Source organism: Somniosus microcephalus, chromosome 10 (assembly GCF_052327205.1).
Source record: "Somniosus microcephalus isolate GS21.2 chromosome 10, FLI_Smic_1.0, whole genome shotgun sequence".
Classification (NCBI taxonomy): domain Eukaryota; kingdom Metazoa; phylum Chordata; class Chondrichthyes; order Squaliformes; family Somniosidae; genus Somniosus; species Somniosus microcephalus.
Window position 1 is genome coordinate 187127977 of NC_140996.1, and position 15663 is coordinate 187143639.

General features: G+C 41.0%; 1 protein-coding gene across 5 annotated transcripts in view; it reads left to right on the forward strand.

Moving 5' to 3' along the window:
• Positions 1-15663, forward strand: part of LOC147111934 (sister chromatid cohesion protein PDS5 homolog B-like) — a 249945-nt gene that overhangs the window by 137403 nt on the left and 96879 nt on the right. For all 5 annotated transcript variants that reach the window (XM_085999339.1, XM_085999336.1, XM_085999338.1 and 2 more), the window contains 6 exons: positions 1240-1391; positions 8195-8308; positions 11212-11293; positions 15001-15049; positions 15229-15368; positions 15466-15581. In XM_085999339.1, coding sequence (XP_085855465.1) covers positions 1240-1391; positions 8195-8308; positions 11212-11293; positions 15001-15049; positions 15229-15368; positions 15466-15581 — 653 coding nt within the window. The remainder of the gene's footprint in view (positions 1-1239; positions 1392-8194; positions 8309-11211; positions 11294-15000; positions 15050-15228; positions 15369-15465; positions 15582-15663) is intronic.

Genomic DNA, 15663 nt, shown 5'->3' on the forward strand with positions numbered 1-15663 from the left:
TCCGAAAGATGGCACCTCCGGCAGTGCAGCACTCCCACAGTACTGCACTGGAGTGTCAGCCTAGAGTTTTGTGCTCCAGTCTCTGGAGTGGGACTTGAACCCACAGCCTTCTGACTGAGGCGAAGATGCTACCAATTGATCCACGGCTGACACAACTTCCCATTTGTTCCTCGGCTTGCATCAACTCTGCTCCACAGAAGGTTTTAAAAGAACAGCTTGGAACAGCAAGTTTTTCTTTTCCTCCCCCCGCCCCCACCCCCTGCCGCTTTCTCTTTTCATAACCTCTTTCCTTCATTTTGAGAAGTGCCTGGGCTTAATTTTTCACTGCTGAGGTCAGAATATCACTATATGGTGAACTAGAACTGCAAAATTGCTTCCTGTCATTTGTAGTGCAGCAAATGTTGTGCTTCAGTGTATTATGCTGATGTTCAGAACCCTGTGAGTTCTCTACTTTTTTCCCAGTTCGGAGGGTAGAACAACATAGGACCACAGATTTCTCTAATTGTTAGAAATGTATTGCATTATCGTCAGTAGTTCTGATGGCACGGGGAACAGATATGCATTAGATAGCTGATGGGTCACCTACCTGAGATTTCTCCCTACTATGAGAGCCTCCATGAAACAGCTTGTGTAAGAACTGGGTACACCTCATACCCACAGCATAACACATTCAGCTGACCACCTGGGCTCGCATTAGAATCCAGGTCTCTTGGGTGAGTGCCCACCCACTATGGGGTTTCTGGTCTACCTCCTAAATTTTACAGCTTAACCAACTGTCTTAAGTAAATAGTCGTCACTGATCAAAGTTTACATTTATTTCCCAGTATTCCAACACGTGAGAGAGAGAGTCCTGCTTAAGCATTACTTTTGTATAAACATTCATAGATTATGTAATAAATGCTTTAAGCAGTATGACCGTAAAGCTTTCTTGTTGTATCCTGGCTCAAAATCCTTTGGCTGTATTGCTGACATATTTGTACCACTCTTTGTAGCCTGTTGCTGTGCATTACCAATTGTTCAGTTTTGCAATGAGTTTTTTGGGTTTTTTTTCTTGTTTGTAGTAGTGTTGTGTGAATATCAGTTCCCCCACCCCTTTTAAGAAGAATACAGAATCGAGTTAAGTTGTTTGCATTTATACTTGTTTGATTCTTTTCTGGTATGTGAGCATGTGTCTGCATATGTGTGCACCCAATGGTTTCATCTTTATAAACTCATACTTTTTCTCTTTTTCTTCCCCAGTGGAGAGTGAGAAGAGAAGCTATGATGGGGCTGGCGCAGATCTATAAAAAGTACTGTTTGCAAGCTGAGGCAGGAAAGGAAGCTTCCAAACAGATTTCATGGATTAAAGACAAACTGTTGCATATATACTACCAAAACAGCATTGATGACAAGTATGTGAAAACTTTTGGGGGTAAATATAATGGAGGTGATTGTGGCAGTTACAAACTGTTGCAGAAATGGAAGTCATGGTTGCATTTGTTATCACAAAAGAGGTAAAGGAAAGTGCCTGCACTTTGTTGCATGGTGGGGCGGCGGGGGGGATAGATAAAGAGAATAATTCCCTGCCATCTTCAGGATAATAATTAGTGGTGCTAGAGCACTTTGACATCCTGATTAGGAACTTTGTGTTGGACTACAGCTACAGGGGAAAAAGTCATTAAAAAAAAAAAAGTATAATACCGCAGATGCTGGAAATCTGAAATAAAAACATAAAATGCTGGTAACACTCAGCATTCCACCCTCTACCCTATTACAGACTTCTTTTTTTTATTCTTTTCCATGACTCTGTACCTGCTTAAAAGCTGTTCGTCTCTAACACCTTCCAGTTCTGACGAAAGGTCATCGACCTGAAACGTTTACTCTGTTTCTCTCTCTACAGATGCTGCCTGACTTGCTGATTATGCCCTGCAGTTTCTCTTTTTATTTAAAATTTATCAGATTTAAATAAATTATATGATAATGTAATGAACACATTTTTCTTCATTCACACCCATCAAAGATAAACACTGTTTACCAAATGGGAGAATCTTAAAATTGACACTCCATCGCGATAGTGAGTATTGGTGACATGGTGTTTGTGACTGTTCTCACTATATCAGATGCATGACCCTATTGGCTACTGTTTGTTTTTTCTTTTGGCTAGCTCAGATGACAACCCTGTTGCTTGCTGTTTAGCATATGTCATGGGGATTTGTTGGCAGTAGTGGGTCTGAGGTGAGCTGGTGGAAAGCATGCACTAATAGCAGTAGCATAAGCTGGGCACTAGCTCTTGAAACAAAATTTGGCATCATCAATGTCTCCAGGCAATTTTTACTGTTTTGATTACCAAGAGAAATTGTCCTGATTCTTGGCTGTGAAATTCTCATTGTCTAGAAGACGGCCAATATATAGTTGCCTTCAGCACTGGCAGCAGCAAAGCTTCCTACTCAGGATAATAACTGCAGATCAGTGGCAGGCATTCAATAGGGAAAAACGAAAAGGAATAATTTCTTGAATGGACAAGTTCTTCCTTACCTAAAGGTTCAGTTACTTGATCACCAGAACCTGCTTTCACGACAGGAAACTTTGTGTTATCTGGAGGCTAAATGTCCGGCAAGCTCGAGCCACCGGCAAAAATCAGGAGCCGTTTTGTTAGTTTTTTTTTTCTTCTCGTGGCTTTTTTTTCAACAGTCAGGCTCGGCAAAGTCTCTCTGAAGCTGTTGCTAAGCTACAGAGAGTACAGCCGACTGTTTAGAAGCTGTTGCTAAGCAACTGTTTGTTGCCAGATACGGAGCTAAAAAGCTCCGTATGCTTCAACATTAACGCTGGTTTGTCTGGCAGTTTTGAGGGAACGGCAACAGCTCGGTGCCGGATAGCACAAAGTTTCCTGTATATGGATCCTTGTCTGAATCGAGAGGAGACAGTGCCTTGGATAATGTCTCTGCCTGTTTGTAGACTGGAGAGTTTGGAGAACTCTAGGATATGACCAGGACTTGGCTCATTGCAGACTAAACTCACAACCCCGCTGTACTTTTTAAACCAGGAACTTGATTTTGTACCATGTTATGTTAACTAGTTTCTAATTACTAACATTACAGTATATCTGAAACTGTCAACGGCATTGCCGTGTATTGTTGCTTTGATCTTTTTCAAAAAGGATATGCAGCTTTCTGGTACTTGCTTTGTCTTGGGCTCAGTGAAAATTGAGTCTTTCTGCTTTACTTCACTGTGGTGAGAGAGAATGAAGGAAGAAAAAAGATTATTCATTTTTAATTGTGCTTATTCTGGGCTTGCTATTTTAATGCACCATGGCACTGTGACACCAGAGTGTCTTGAGTGCCTAGTATGTGCTAGAAAATTGTGTAGTTTGTGGATTATGTCATAATTCACAAAACAATTAATATATCTAATGACTAGTGTTGGTTGTGATTTTATATATATTCAGCCATTAAGTAAACTTTATACTGTCCCAATATCAGTCAGTCACTACTCCTTGCCCACTTATGACATCTGAGTGATTATTCTTCCTTCAGTAATATTTATTTTTACAACCTTGGTTGTGGTTACTTTAACTGCAGTGATACAACTCGCTGACGAAGGTAATCTTCCCCCTGCTAAATGCACTTGGAGAAATGATGCTTTTTGGAGTTTTTAAGTTTCCATTCTTTCTGAAATTTGCTATTCCTCTATCTAGTTACTTTGCTATTTAAGGAGCTTCCTGTTCTCCCCTTTGCACCCCAAGTCAGGGCAGAGCACTTGTCCCCAATTATCTTGGTCCCCTTCAGTTGACCAAGTGACTTTTTAAGGTTTTTTTTACTTATGGTCATGCCATACTGGTTTGAAGTCGGTCACTGAGTAGGTTTAATTGTAAATTTTAACCAGCTGTTGGCTTAACCTTCTATCCCTCACCTGCCATTAAGACAGCATCTAGTTTTCAGTTGGAGTCAGTGATTTGTTCCTTTTCTTCACTGATGGCACAAGCCATCCAACCTTTACTATCACAGCTCCAAAACGAATGAATCTCCCCCACTAACACTGTTAATTAGAACAGCTCATCATTCTCTAACATCTGGATTCCTTGAAAAATGACAGGTTGGGGCTCAGGCAAAATATTCAAAAATAATAATGATAGACTGATGAGAAGTCATCACTTCCAGTGTGGGGATGGTCCAAAAGCGTTCTCCTCCTGGGTGTGGAAGTTCGAGTTTTCTTGCTTGTTGGTGGTATTTTCATATCTCTCCCTTCATGCTGTAACTGTGAGCCTGTGAAACATGCTCAGGAATAACAATGTAAAAAAAAAAGATCTCCTGGTCTATTCCTCCCCACAAACTTGACATAGAGAGGGAGCTGTGTGATAGTCTGTCTTGGTGGTCTTGTCTGCACCACAATGTTTTCTTTTTTGATCAGGATCCTCTACAAGCTACTAGTTTGACTTATTCATTCCAGGTTCTAACAAGATCTTTACATGTTTACTCCAGTATCAACCTCCAGCTCTCGACCTCCCCAGGATCCTACATCCCCATAGCTCTGTATGTTAGAATTTTCAGGGAACAACGGAGATCTTGCTGAATTTGGTAACTGCTCAGTATTTCTTGCACCAAATAAATATCATGGAGATTATTTATAACTGAAAACTTGAGGATACCTGCACTTAACTGGCCTAGACATTCATTGCCAGATCTGGTCTGACCATGGTGAGCACCACCATGCCTCGCTGCTGTCTGCCAAAGTGGCTCACTGTTCCAGCATCTTCGTGGAGATCAAGTATAACTCCAGATTCCTGTTGTTCCATGACCAACCATTGCCTTAAATCCCCTTTTCCTTGCTCACATAACCTCTGCAGCATCCTCCCGTTCCTCTGGACCCAACTGCTCTCTCTCGCCTACCCCCTTCAACTCCCACGCCATCTCGCACTGACACCCAGTCTCTAGTTTTAGTGCCCCCCCATTTCTCTTAACCATCTCCAAACTTGCGTTGTCTGTGACATTCACCTCCTGCTCACTCGGTCCCCTTCTCACTTCACTCAGTTCCTGACCATCCAACTACCCTTCCTTACCCCCTATACTACCTGATGTTGTCAATAGTTCTTTCTCCTCAGGTACCATCTCTCTTCCCTCGACTTCTCCACCTTCACCAAATACAACCCCATCTCCAAACTCCCTTTCCATGGGTTCAGTTTTCAACTTCCACATGTATGCTAATAACGCCCAGCTCGCGACATCCTCGACGCCTGGACTGCCTCTATTGTTTATCCAATATCCAAGTAAGGCCAAAGCCATTGCCTAAGTTCCCTGATGCAAACTCTGCCTCTTTTCCACTGGTTCCATTGCCATTTTAAATGACGGGAGACTAGAAACTGCGGAGGAGCAATGGGATTTGAACGTCCATGTACACCAATCACAAAGCTAGTGCACAGGTACAAAAGAAAATCAAAAAGACTAATGGAATGTTGGCCTTTACATCAAGGGGGCTGGAATACAAAGGGATGGAAGTTATCCTGGAGTTGTACAGAGCCTTGGTTAGACCCCCATCTGGATGACATAAGTTCACTTTTCAGCACCGCACCTCAAGAAGGATATACCGGCCTAGGAGGGGTTACCACACAGATTAACCAGAATGATACTGGGGATTAAAGGGTTGAATTATGAGGACAGGTTGAATAAACTTGTTTGTATTCCTTTGAGCTTAGAAGGTTGAGGGGTGATCTAATCAAGGTGTTTAAAATGAGAGAGATTCAATATGGTAGATACAGAGAAACTACTTTCTCTGATAGGGGAATCCAGAACTAGAGAGCAAAATCTTAATATTAGAGCTAAGCTCTTTTAGGAGAGATGTAAGGAAGCACTTTTTTTACACAAAGGGCAGTTGAAATCTGGAACTTGCTCCCTCAAAAGGCTGGATGTCGGGTAAATTAAAATTTTTAAGATTGAGATCAATAGACTTTTTTAGGTAAGGGTATCGATGGATATGGAGTTGAGGTACAGATTAGCCATAATCGGATTAAATGGCGGAGCAGGCTCTCGGGCCTGAATGGCCGCCTGTTCCGATGTTCCTATCACCCTCCTCAGCCACTGTCTCGAGCTGAAGCAGACCATTCACAAATGTGCCATCCTGTTCAGCTCGAAACTGAGTTTCAGGTCCCATATCCTCTCCATCACAAAGACTATTTACTACCACCTCTGCAGCATCACCTCTTTTTCACCTTAGCCCCTTAGCTGCTGAGATTTTTATACTTGGCTTTGCCATTTCTGAACTTAACAGCAAGGCTCTCCTGGCTGGCTTGCTATCCGCCACCTTCCATGAACTCTCATTGTCCGAAACTCTGCTGCATGTATCTTGTCGGGCACTAATCACCCGCGTCTTTGTTGACCAACATTTGGCTACCTGTCAATTAATACAGTAGATGTCACATTTTCACCCTCATCTTTAAATCCAGCTCTATTTTTGCAATTGCATCTCTTTCATTCACATACTAGTGCATAAGAGAGCGCAAGTATAAACAGTAACGGCAGAGAAAGGGTGAACTTACAGTCCTTCCAGGATTTCCCTCATTTATCATTATTCAAGTAAGATGGAAGTTTGTACAAACTTGTTTTAAATGTATGATAAATAGGAGCTCTTTATTGTATCCACCCCCACCCAAGGATTTTGTTCCTGTGATTTTGGCCTTTTGTGTATCCTTCCTCTTGTGGTAGTAGGACCTTCGGTTACCTTAGTCCTGAGAATTCCCCCCTAAACCTCGCCACTTCTGGCTCCTTAGGAAAGCTTCTTGAAACCCATCTCCTCGACCAAACTTTCCGTCGCCCTTCTTAATGTTCTCCTTCCCATCATGGTGTCCACTTTCCTTACACCTGTCTGTGAAGTACCCTGGGACCATTTTTACATTAAGAATGCTATAAAGAAGCAAATTGTTATTGTACCTTGACTTTCTTCGGTATGAATCTCCAGTTCCAAGGGATTTTCTGCATTGTGTTTCATGTGTTCTTTTCCTACCTCTATATTTTGTTGCTCTCGTGTTCTTAAGCACAACAGCACTAAAATGTAGTAATTTTTATCATAATGATCATACTATAAAAATCAAACCTGTAGACTGATCCATCAGGTTAGAGAGTGGATTTTGACACTGAAAATCCATAACCCAAAACTGAAGAAAATATTGAGATGAAACGCAGTTTTTTTCCCCCCAAAGGTTTTGTAACTTGTATTAGGAGCTCCTGCACGAGACATCTAACTCTCAATTGAACTTGGCACCTTCTAATCTCTACAGTTTACTCCTATTTTCAGTGCCATTTTTACCCAGCAGTCATCAGGGCAGCTTCATTCAAAATTTTCATATAAAATTAGTTTTTTTAAATACAAGTCAAACTTGCAAACCAAAACTTTGCAAACGTTTATAGTGTTCGCATACTTTTAGAATCAGTCAGAATTAGTCACATTAGGCACATGGCCAGAGCCTGAGAATGGGGCCACTTGGCTCTACGTAAGTTGGAGAATGTTGCTTGGTGTCCATAAGCAATTGGAGGAAGTTACATTTTTCGAAATAATCTCAATGTAACATGCACACCATTGAGATTTTCTGACCTGTTTTGACAGTTTCTCTTGGTTTAGTTGTGCCAGTAGTTGATGCACTGTGTAGATCAAAGAAATAATTTTTAAAAATACAAACCTCAATGCTAGATGGATGAAGGTTAAAACATTCACCCTGCTGTGTTTAGAAATGGGTTCATAAATCTGCTTTAGGTTTTATTGCAATCTACATACACTGTGTGATCATAAACTGCTCTTGCGCTTTTTTGTGTATGTGTTTGATCCCTTTGAATACTGCAGTGTGCACAACTGATCAACCATAGTGACATATGTTGAAGAGTACTAGAACAAAATATTTTCCCACGGATGAAGTGATAGAACGGCTGTTTTTGGGTGAATAAAAATGATTGATGTTGTAGGGTATAATATACACGCCGAGCCAAATAAATTTGTCCTTGGATTGGAAGAGTGACCTCTTGTGTGCAGTATTGGTTACTATAATGTTTTTGGCATTATTATCACGTGGCTGAGCTCAAAAGTAATTACTGCTTTGAAAGTGTTAACTGAGCTATTTGCTTTTTTTGAGTTTTTAATCTACACTTGAACGCAGACTTCAGTTGTTCAGCAATATTAAAACCAAACCAAGGTGTGTTAAATTCTTAAACATGCTTCAAATTCTAACCTACAGATTACTTGTTGAACGGATATTTGCGCAGTACATGGTGCCTCACAATTTGGAGACTTCAGAAAGGATGAAGTGTTTGTACTATCTTTATGCAACCCTGGACACCAATGCTGTAAAGTATGTTTTCAAATTGGTTTGACTAAATGCCAGCTATATAGTTCAAGCTTGCTTTCTTTGCAGTTGCAGGAGTCCTTCATTGCCATCACTTTGACCTGCCTCAGTTTTTAAGAAAACACATTTTCTCTTTGACTCTGTGCTTCTACAATGCTAATTAGTGTTTGCATATTCAGCTCTTGTGTGATGATTGAGCACAAGCTCAAGACTTGAGATTTTATGAAAAAGTTGCTGCCATCTGAATAAGTGAGACAGTTTTAGTGGTGTAAACATGGAGAGCCAGCACTTCAATGCTGTTCTTCAGCTGTCCAAGCTAAACCAGCACCGTTGTAAAAGCACCTGGGCTACAGATGTCTGCTGCTTCTAGAGGGGCGCAGCTTGATCAAGTCTGTTACAACCATTGACAGAGTAACTGTTTGAAAAGCCTGAATTGTAAGTTATTTCACTATATAAGTTTCTCTTGAGTCATCGAGGCTAACCGTTGTCCAAAGGTTGAGTTGAAATCTCCCAACTACGTAATTTTTTTAAGTTTTCCTTTATTTAGTATAGATGGCAATATGAAATTTAGACACATCAGCTGTGGGGGATTACTCGGGTGCACATGGAGTTCGTAGAACATTTAAACGCTACTGGAATTGACACTTTGTGGTGCTCTTACTTCCACCATTATGGAGAATTTGTGGGCCACTGCTGGGAGGTGGTAGCAATGCTGAAATTTCAGTGCCTCATTAACATTATTAGCAGTGGTGTAGTATTAAAGCTGCACTGTAACCTATAAAGGTGCATGGGAGAGTCAGGGAGAGAGAATGAGTATTTCCAGGAATTTATTGATGGCTGTTCTTGTAATTGTATATCAGTTGTTAATTTCTGAAATGTTCATTATGGGGCATGTTCTAGTGCTTGCAGAGCTGTTTTGTTTATAATTTTAAAAAGGCTAGCGAGTCAACTGTATTTTGATTAATGTTGGTCACTGGAATCTATGGAAGTGGCCTCCGATGCCTTGGGTTTGCATGTGCCTGGTATTATTTGGCCAAAATTAATAACCTGAATACAAAAATTCATGTTCTTGCAGGTGGAGTGCACTTTCGGCGTGCTCTTCCTGACTTGACTTGCTGAGAAGGTGGGGGGTGGGTGAGTGAGGGGAAGAAGAAAATCAGTGCCTATGTATTTTTAAACTGAGCAGTTTGAATGCTAGAAAACTGAATATTTTTTGGCATTCAATCTACACATCCTGCTTAATAACTTTCTTTTACATATACCGTTGTCAATATTACAACTTCTCGTTGTACAGAGGAGCAGTGGTCACAGATGGAAATTTTTTTGGAATGTTGTATTAGCACACAAAATAGTGATAATGATTATTAGTTTGGCATCAGTAGATGAAAAGTGGTGATGAATAGTGAAAAAATACTACCTGAGAACCAGTGACCAGTAGTTTCTGTTTCCCAAGCAGAACATTTTCCTTCTATTTCTTTCATGGCTGCAATGTGCTGCAATATGCAACTAAAAGCTTGATTTAAGAGGTAGTTCCAAGGAGGGTCTTCAAGCAGGGGAGAAGTTTAGGGAAGGAATTCCAGAGCTTGGGACGTAGACAGCTGAAGGCATGTCTGCCAAAGGGAGTGTGGTGGGTGCACAAGAGGCTAGAGTTGGAGGAATTTGGAGTTCTTTGAGGGTTGGAACGACTGGAGAAGGATATAGAAATAGGGAGGGGTGAGTCCTTGAAGGGATTTGAACACTAAGATTAGAATTTTAAATGGGAGACATTGTGGGACTGGGGAGCCAATGTAGGTCAGCAAGCACGAGGCAACTGGTAACCAGGACTTGGTGCAGAATAGGATATGGGCAGCAGAGTTTTGGATGAGATGAAGTTATGGAGAGTATTGGCATTGTTAAGTCTGCTTGTGATCAAGGTATGGCTGAATGTTTCAGCAGCAGGTGAGCTGGTTAACTGGTGATGTGGTGGAGTTGGAAGTAAGTGGTCTTTGTGATGGAGAGGATATGGGGTTAGAAGCTCGGCTCGGGGTCACATAGCACTCCCAAGTTTGTGAACCATGTTCAACCTGAAACAGTGGCTGGGTGGGGGGATGGAATTGGTGGTGAGAGCACAGTTTGTGGCGGGGTCAAAGGTGATGGCTTCAGTCTTCCTAATGTTTAATTCGGGGAAATTGCGACTCATCCACAACTGGATGTCTCGCAAGCAGGCTGACAACTCCGAGAAAGTGGAAGGCTCGAGAGATGGTTGAGAGGTAGAGCTGGGTGTTATCAATATACACGTAGAAACTGAAGACATATCTTCAGATAATGGCGTCAATTGGCAGCACTTCGATGAGGATTCGCAAGGGGTTGAGGGTAGATCCTTGGGGGATTTCAGAGGCAACAGTACCAGAGTTGGAAGAGCTGCTCGGGCTACAATTGGATAAGCAGGAGTGAAACCAAGCGAGGGTAATCTCACTGAACTGGTCAGCAGAGGAGAGGCATTCGAGGTGGATGGCGTGCTCGACCATCTCAAAGGATGCAGAGAGGTCAGGAAGGATGAGGAGGGATATTGTGCCATGGTCACAATCACGGAGAATGTAGTTTGTGAGTTCCAGTATAACTGTTTGAGTGCTGTGGGAGAGGAAAGGGAAATTGGAGATGAGGTGGTAGTTTACAAGGGTAATGCAAATAGAAACAGCTAATAGATAGAATAATTAGACATGGAGTCTGAATTGATTTGGGCTTGATATGCCAAAAGCCGTTTCCTTACTCTGCAATTTCTTGTGTCCTGCGTATTTCTGTGAATGAAATGGAATGAATGCCATTCATACTTTTTGTAGTGGCCGTGGAAATAAGGTTGATTGAATGGTACCACATTTTAATTGAAGTTAGCTATTTATTGTCGGTGTTTTTGTTTTAATTTTTAACAGAGCATTAAACGAAATGTGGAAGTGTCAAAATATGCTGAGGCATCATGTACGTGACTTGCTTGATCTGCACAAACAACAAAAAGTAAGTACAACAGTTTTCTGCTCTGTGCAGGCAATGGGATTGAAGTGCAGTAGCACATACAGATCTTGTGACGTGATGGAAGTGATTTTTATGATTTTGATTTGGTGGACTCTGACAGTTACAGCTTATCCTTGTGTATTGGTTCTAGAGTGCTGAAACTGAGCCAGAGATGGTAAATGTGACTAAGGTGAATCTGCAATCTTAACCCTATCTCAGCCCAGTGCCTGCTCGCCTTCAAGTAGCATGGATCCATTCAGTGTGAGCTTGGCTCACGTGTGGTACATAAACTTGCACTTTTACTAGTCTGGTCGGTCTTGAGGTTTGATGAAGAAGTCTGTGTCAAATTGTTGGGAGTAAAGCCCAGTCAGGACTAGAAATAAATTCCTAACGCCTGTGCTTCAGTGTTGTGGAGCTACAGTTACCATTACATCAAAATCCCTCGCTTCCTCTTCACAACAGCATATTGAGAATGACAAACACTGGGTGTTAAATTTCGTAGACACTCACATCACCAGATGCGATTCTTCAGGAATGTTCTTTCCAGTGTTTTTGTATAAGGTCTCATCTTGAGTTTTTTCACAACTATTTATCCTGTTGCTGGCAGCAGCATGTTTATGCATGTAGGATAAATTCCTTTTTTGTCCTGTGTTCAGGCAACTATATTTTGCACTTGAAAACTGGGTGACCTTAATTTCTCTTGTAAAAGACTGTGCAAGTTAAATGTAGTAGTGTTTGTCTGAAGTTATCTAGAATGTAATTTCTCGCTGAGGTAGGAATTTAGGAACAGGAGTCGGCCATTCAGCTCCTTGAGCCTGCTCCGCCATTCAATGAGATCATAGCTGATCTGCGATCTAACTCCACATGTCCGCCTTTGGCCCATATCCCTTAATAGCTTTGTTTAACAGCTATCAATCTCCCAATTTTTAAAAACATTAACAATTGATCTAGCATCAATTGCCATTTGTGGAAGAGAGTTCCAAACTTCTACCACCCTTTGTGTGTCGAAGTGTTTCCCATATTCACTCCTGAAAGGTCTGGCTCTAATTTTTAAAACATGCCCCCTAGTCCTAGAAACCCCAACCAGCAGAAATAGTTTCTCTCTATCTACCCTATCTGTTCCCTTTAATATCTTGAAAACTTCGATCAGATCACCCCTTAACCTTCTAAATTCCAGGGAATACAACCCTAATTTGTGTAATCGCTCCTTGTAACTTAACCCTTGAAGTTTGAATATCATTTGTTTTGTATTTTTTTGTATTTTAGTACTCGTAAGCCAGATCTTTGGTTGTCGCTGGTGCATGGCATTAAGTTTCCCTTTAACTGCCCTCCTGAAAATTTGCATAATACCTGAAGGGAGTGGAAACCTGTCTGATGCATAGATTATTGACATGTCTGTTCCCAGTTAGGCAATAGATGCATCCATGTTCCCTCTCATGACTTAGCAAAAGTTTCAAAGTGCTTGCTGTCTTAAAGAAGGTTGGATGTCTCAATTTTGTGAAGCATCCGATCTGAAGTTTTTACATCTGTCGTTTTGTAGATATATTGCCAGGAATTCTTTTAGGACTCTTCATCTGCTAATTTATGTGGATTCCAATAGTGGGTTCTGATAGCTCTGCAGTTTCAAACTTGCCCTTAATGAGGCTGTTGTAATTGAACTTGACAGGTGCCCCTAAACGTGCCTCTGGTCTGTACACTATGTTCACCGAAACCACACAAAGGCTTTAAAGGACCGTGGAAACAAACCCTCAAAAACTACCAAAAGTTGCAAAATGCAGAAAGGACAACTCAAAATTCTATGCTGAGTATACGGTACCCACACAAATTCAAAAAATTCCACCCTTCCTGATAGATGTCTACGTATAAGCTGTACCCAGAACCCTCTACCCACCACCTTGTCTTTGCACCCCCACCCCAAAGCCAGCCATTTTCAATGGAGGTTGGGGAAATTACAGCTGCCATGAATGACCATATGATGTCCCCATGAGATCTGCCGCTCAAAGGAAATGGAGAAAAAAAAGTGATATCAATCTAAAACTCTATGAATAGGATAAAGTGAACAAGGATAAAGTGAACAAGTAGGAAATAGTGAACAAAAGTGTAATTATGAATAAAGAAAATGCAGGGAAAAACACAAGTGGTATATGACGATTTGAGACTGTAAAGTGTACTCTTGCATCTCTTTCCCCTCCCCCACCCTGGTGTCTTCAGTATGTTCCTGTTTTCTATAAAATTTCCTTCAAACCGTCACACCCAGTTTTTCTCCCTTTTGTTCCCTGGGACACAAGGCACTAACTGTCGTCATACTGTCATATTTAGCAAGCCCAATAGTGGGTTGCACTTAGCAGTGTTGCAAGCTTTAATTTAACTCCAAATTTTGGATCTGCCCTGACTCCAAAGGGGATGTGGTGTGAGATAACCTGACAAAGACAGTCTCTCATTGCCAGAATTGGATATAGCCTGGAGTATAACTTATGTCTGGTGTCAAATCTGGCTTACTAAGTGCTCCTTAGAACCCATGGACACAATATACATTGAGGACTCTACAGTTTGCCTGATCAGTGCCCCAGCCACTGAACTCCATATCTTCTCTGTCACTGATGCACTGTGGCTGAAGGATGCACTGCAGCAACACAACGCCATTGCTTCAACAGCTCCTCCCTCTCCCGCGACCTCTATTGCCAAGATGAGGGCAGCAATGCCGTGGGAACGCCATCATCTCCAAGTTCCTCTCGAGTCACACACCACCCTGACTTGAACATACATTACTGCATTTTGCAATGTCCGTATCCTGGAATTCCCTACCTTACACCATTGTGGGAGCACCATCAGTATAAAGACTGCAACAATTGCAGGAGAAAGCTCACCAATTCTATCTGGGCAACCGGGGATGGCCAACAAATGTGGCTTTTCTACCATTACCCACGTGCTGTGAACAATTATTTAAAAAAAAAAAAAAAAAAAAATTGTTTTAAAATATTTTTACATCATGCCCTCTGAAAACATTGAGATTAATGTCTGGGTGTGAAGATCTGTGCATGCATACAAGTACGTGTACACAGGCTTCTCTCCTGACCATGAGAATTTGATGGGGAGCCAAGCAGCAAAAGAGTTCCACAGCTGCTGGTCCTGCAGCTGAAGAAATGCAACCCGAGAAGGGAAGTCATGACAACTTCTTAGCTTCTCTCCCTCTCGATTCTGCCAACTTAGGCAGCTAGCTAATTTCTATCGTAGCATGTTGTTGATGTCCTAGCTTGAGTTTGTTGCCGTTTCTCAAATGTGTGCTGCATGAATAAAGGATTTTATTTTAATTTACAGATTTTCCGTTTTGAGCGTATACTTTATTAACAAATGATCATTAGCTAGAACTGGTACATAACAATAGCTATCGTTGATGCATCTTCCTGTGTTTCTGTTTTTGTTCATCTCCTGTATGTTGATGCCTCATACACATGACTCTTGCCCACTGTTACCAAATTACTATCCACTTCAGAGGAGGAATGATGTACCTTCCACAAATTGAGTTATTCACTTGGTTCCTTTTCATTGAAATGTGCTACTCCAGTTACTGGCAATGGAGGTCACAACTAGTTTTTTTTTATAATTGCTGGGAAATGTGATAGTTTTAGAAAATAAATCTCTAGTTACTAAATGTAATTGTATTTGTATGTGAAAATGTAATAAATTCTATTTTGTCTTTTAAATTCTAGTCTGATCCCACTGACAAAGCCATATTCTCAAAAGTGATGATCATTGCCAGTAAGTACAATTATATTTTACATATATTTTTGCCACCTGTTCTTATATAAAATATAGTATTAATTATAGACGACTTAATTATGTACCATGAAAAGCTGCAGGAAATATTTCTCTTCAAAGGATAGACAATACAATTATTCGATCAACAAGTTGTGCTCAATACAATATTCTGTTGTCAGAAAACTTGCCTGATCCAGGAAAAGCCCAGGACTTCATGAAGAAATTTGATCAATTTTTAGAAGAGGATGAGCGAATCCGATCCCAACTGGATGTGCTTGTTAGTCCAAACTGTTCCTGCAAACAAGCAGAAGGATGTGTGGTAATTGCTGAAATTAATATGGTCTATCAGAATGGATTGAAAATTTCTAAGTACACTGTTTCGCTATTAGACTAACAATTTATTTCTTTTTGTACAGCGTGAAATAACCCGAAAACTAAGCAACCCTAAACAGCCCACAAATCCGTTTTTGGAAATGGTGAAATTTCTCCTGGAGAGGATAGCACCTGTACATATTGACACTGAGTCCATTAGGTATTTTTTAATTTCTTTTTTGTGTTAAATAATAAGAGGGAAAAGTCAGGTTATTTTGACATTGGAACAATTTACTGTACCA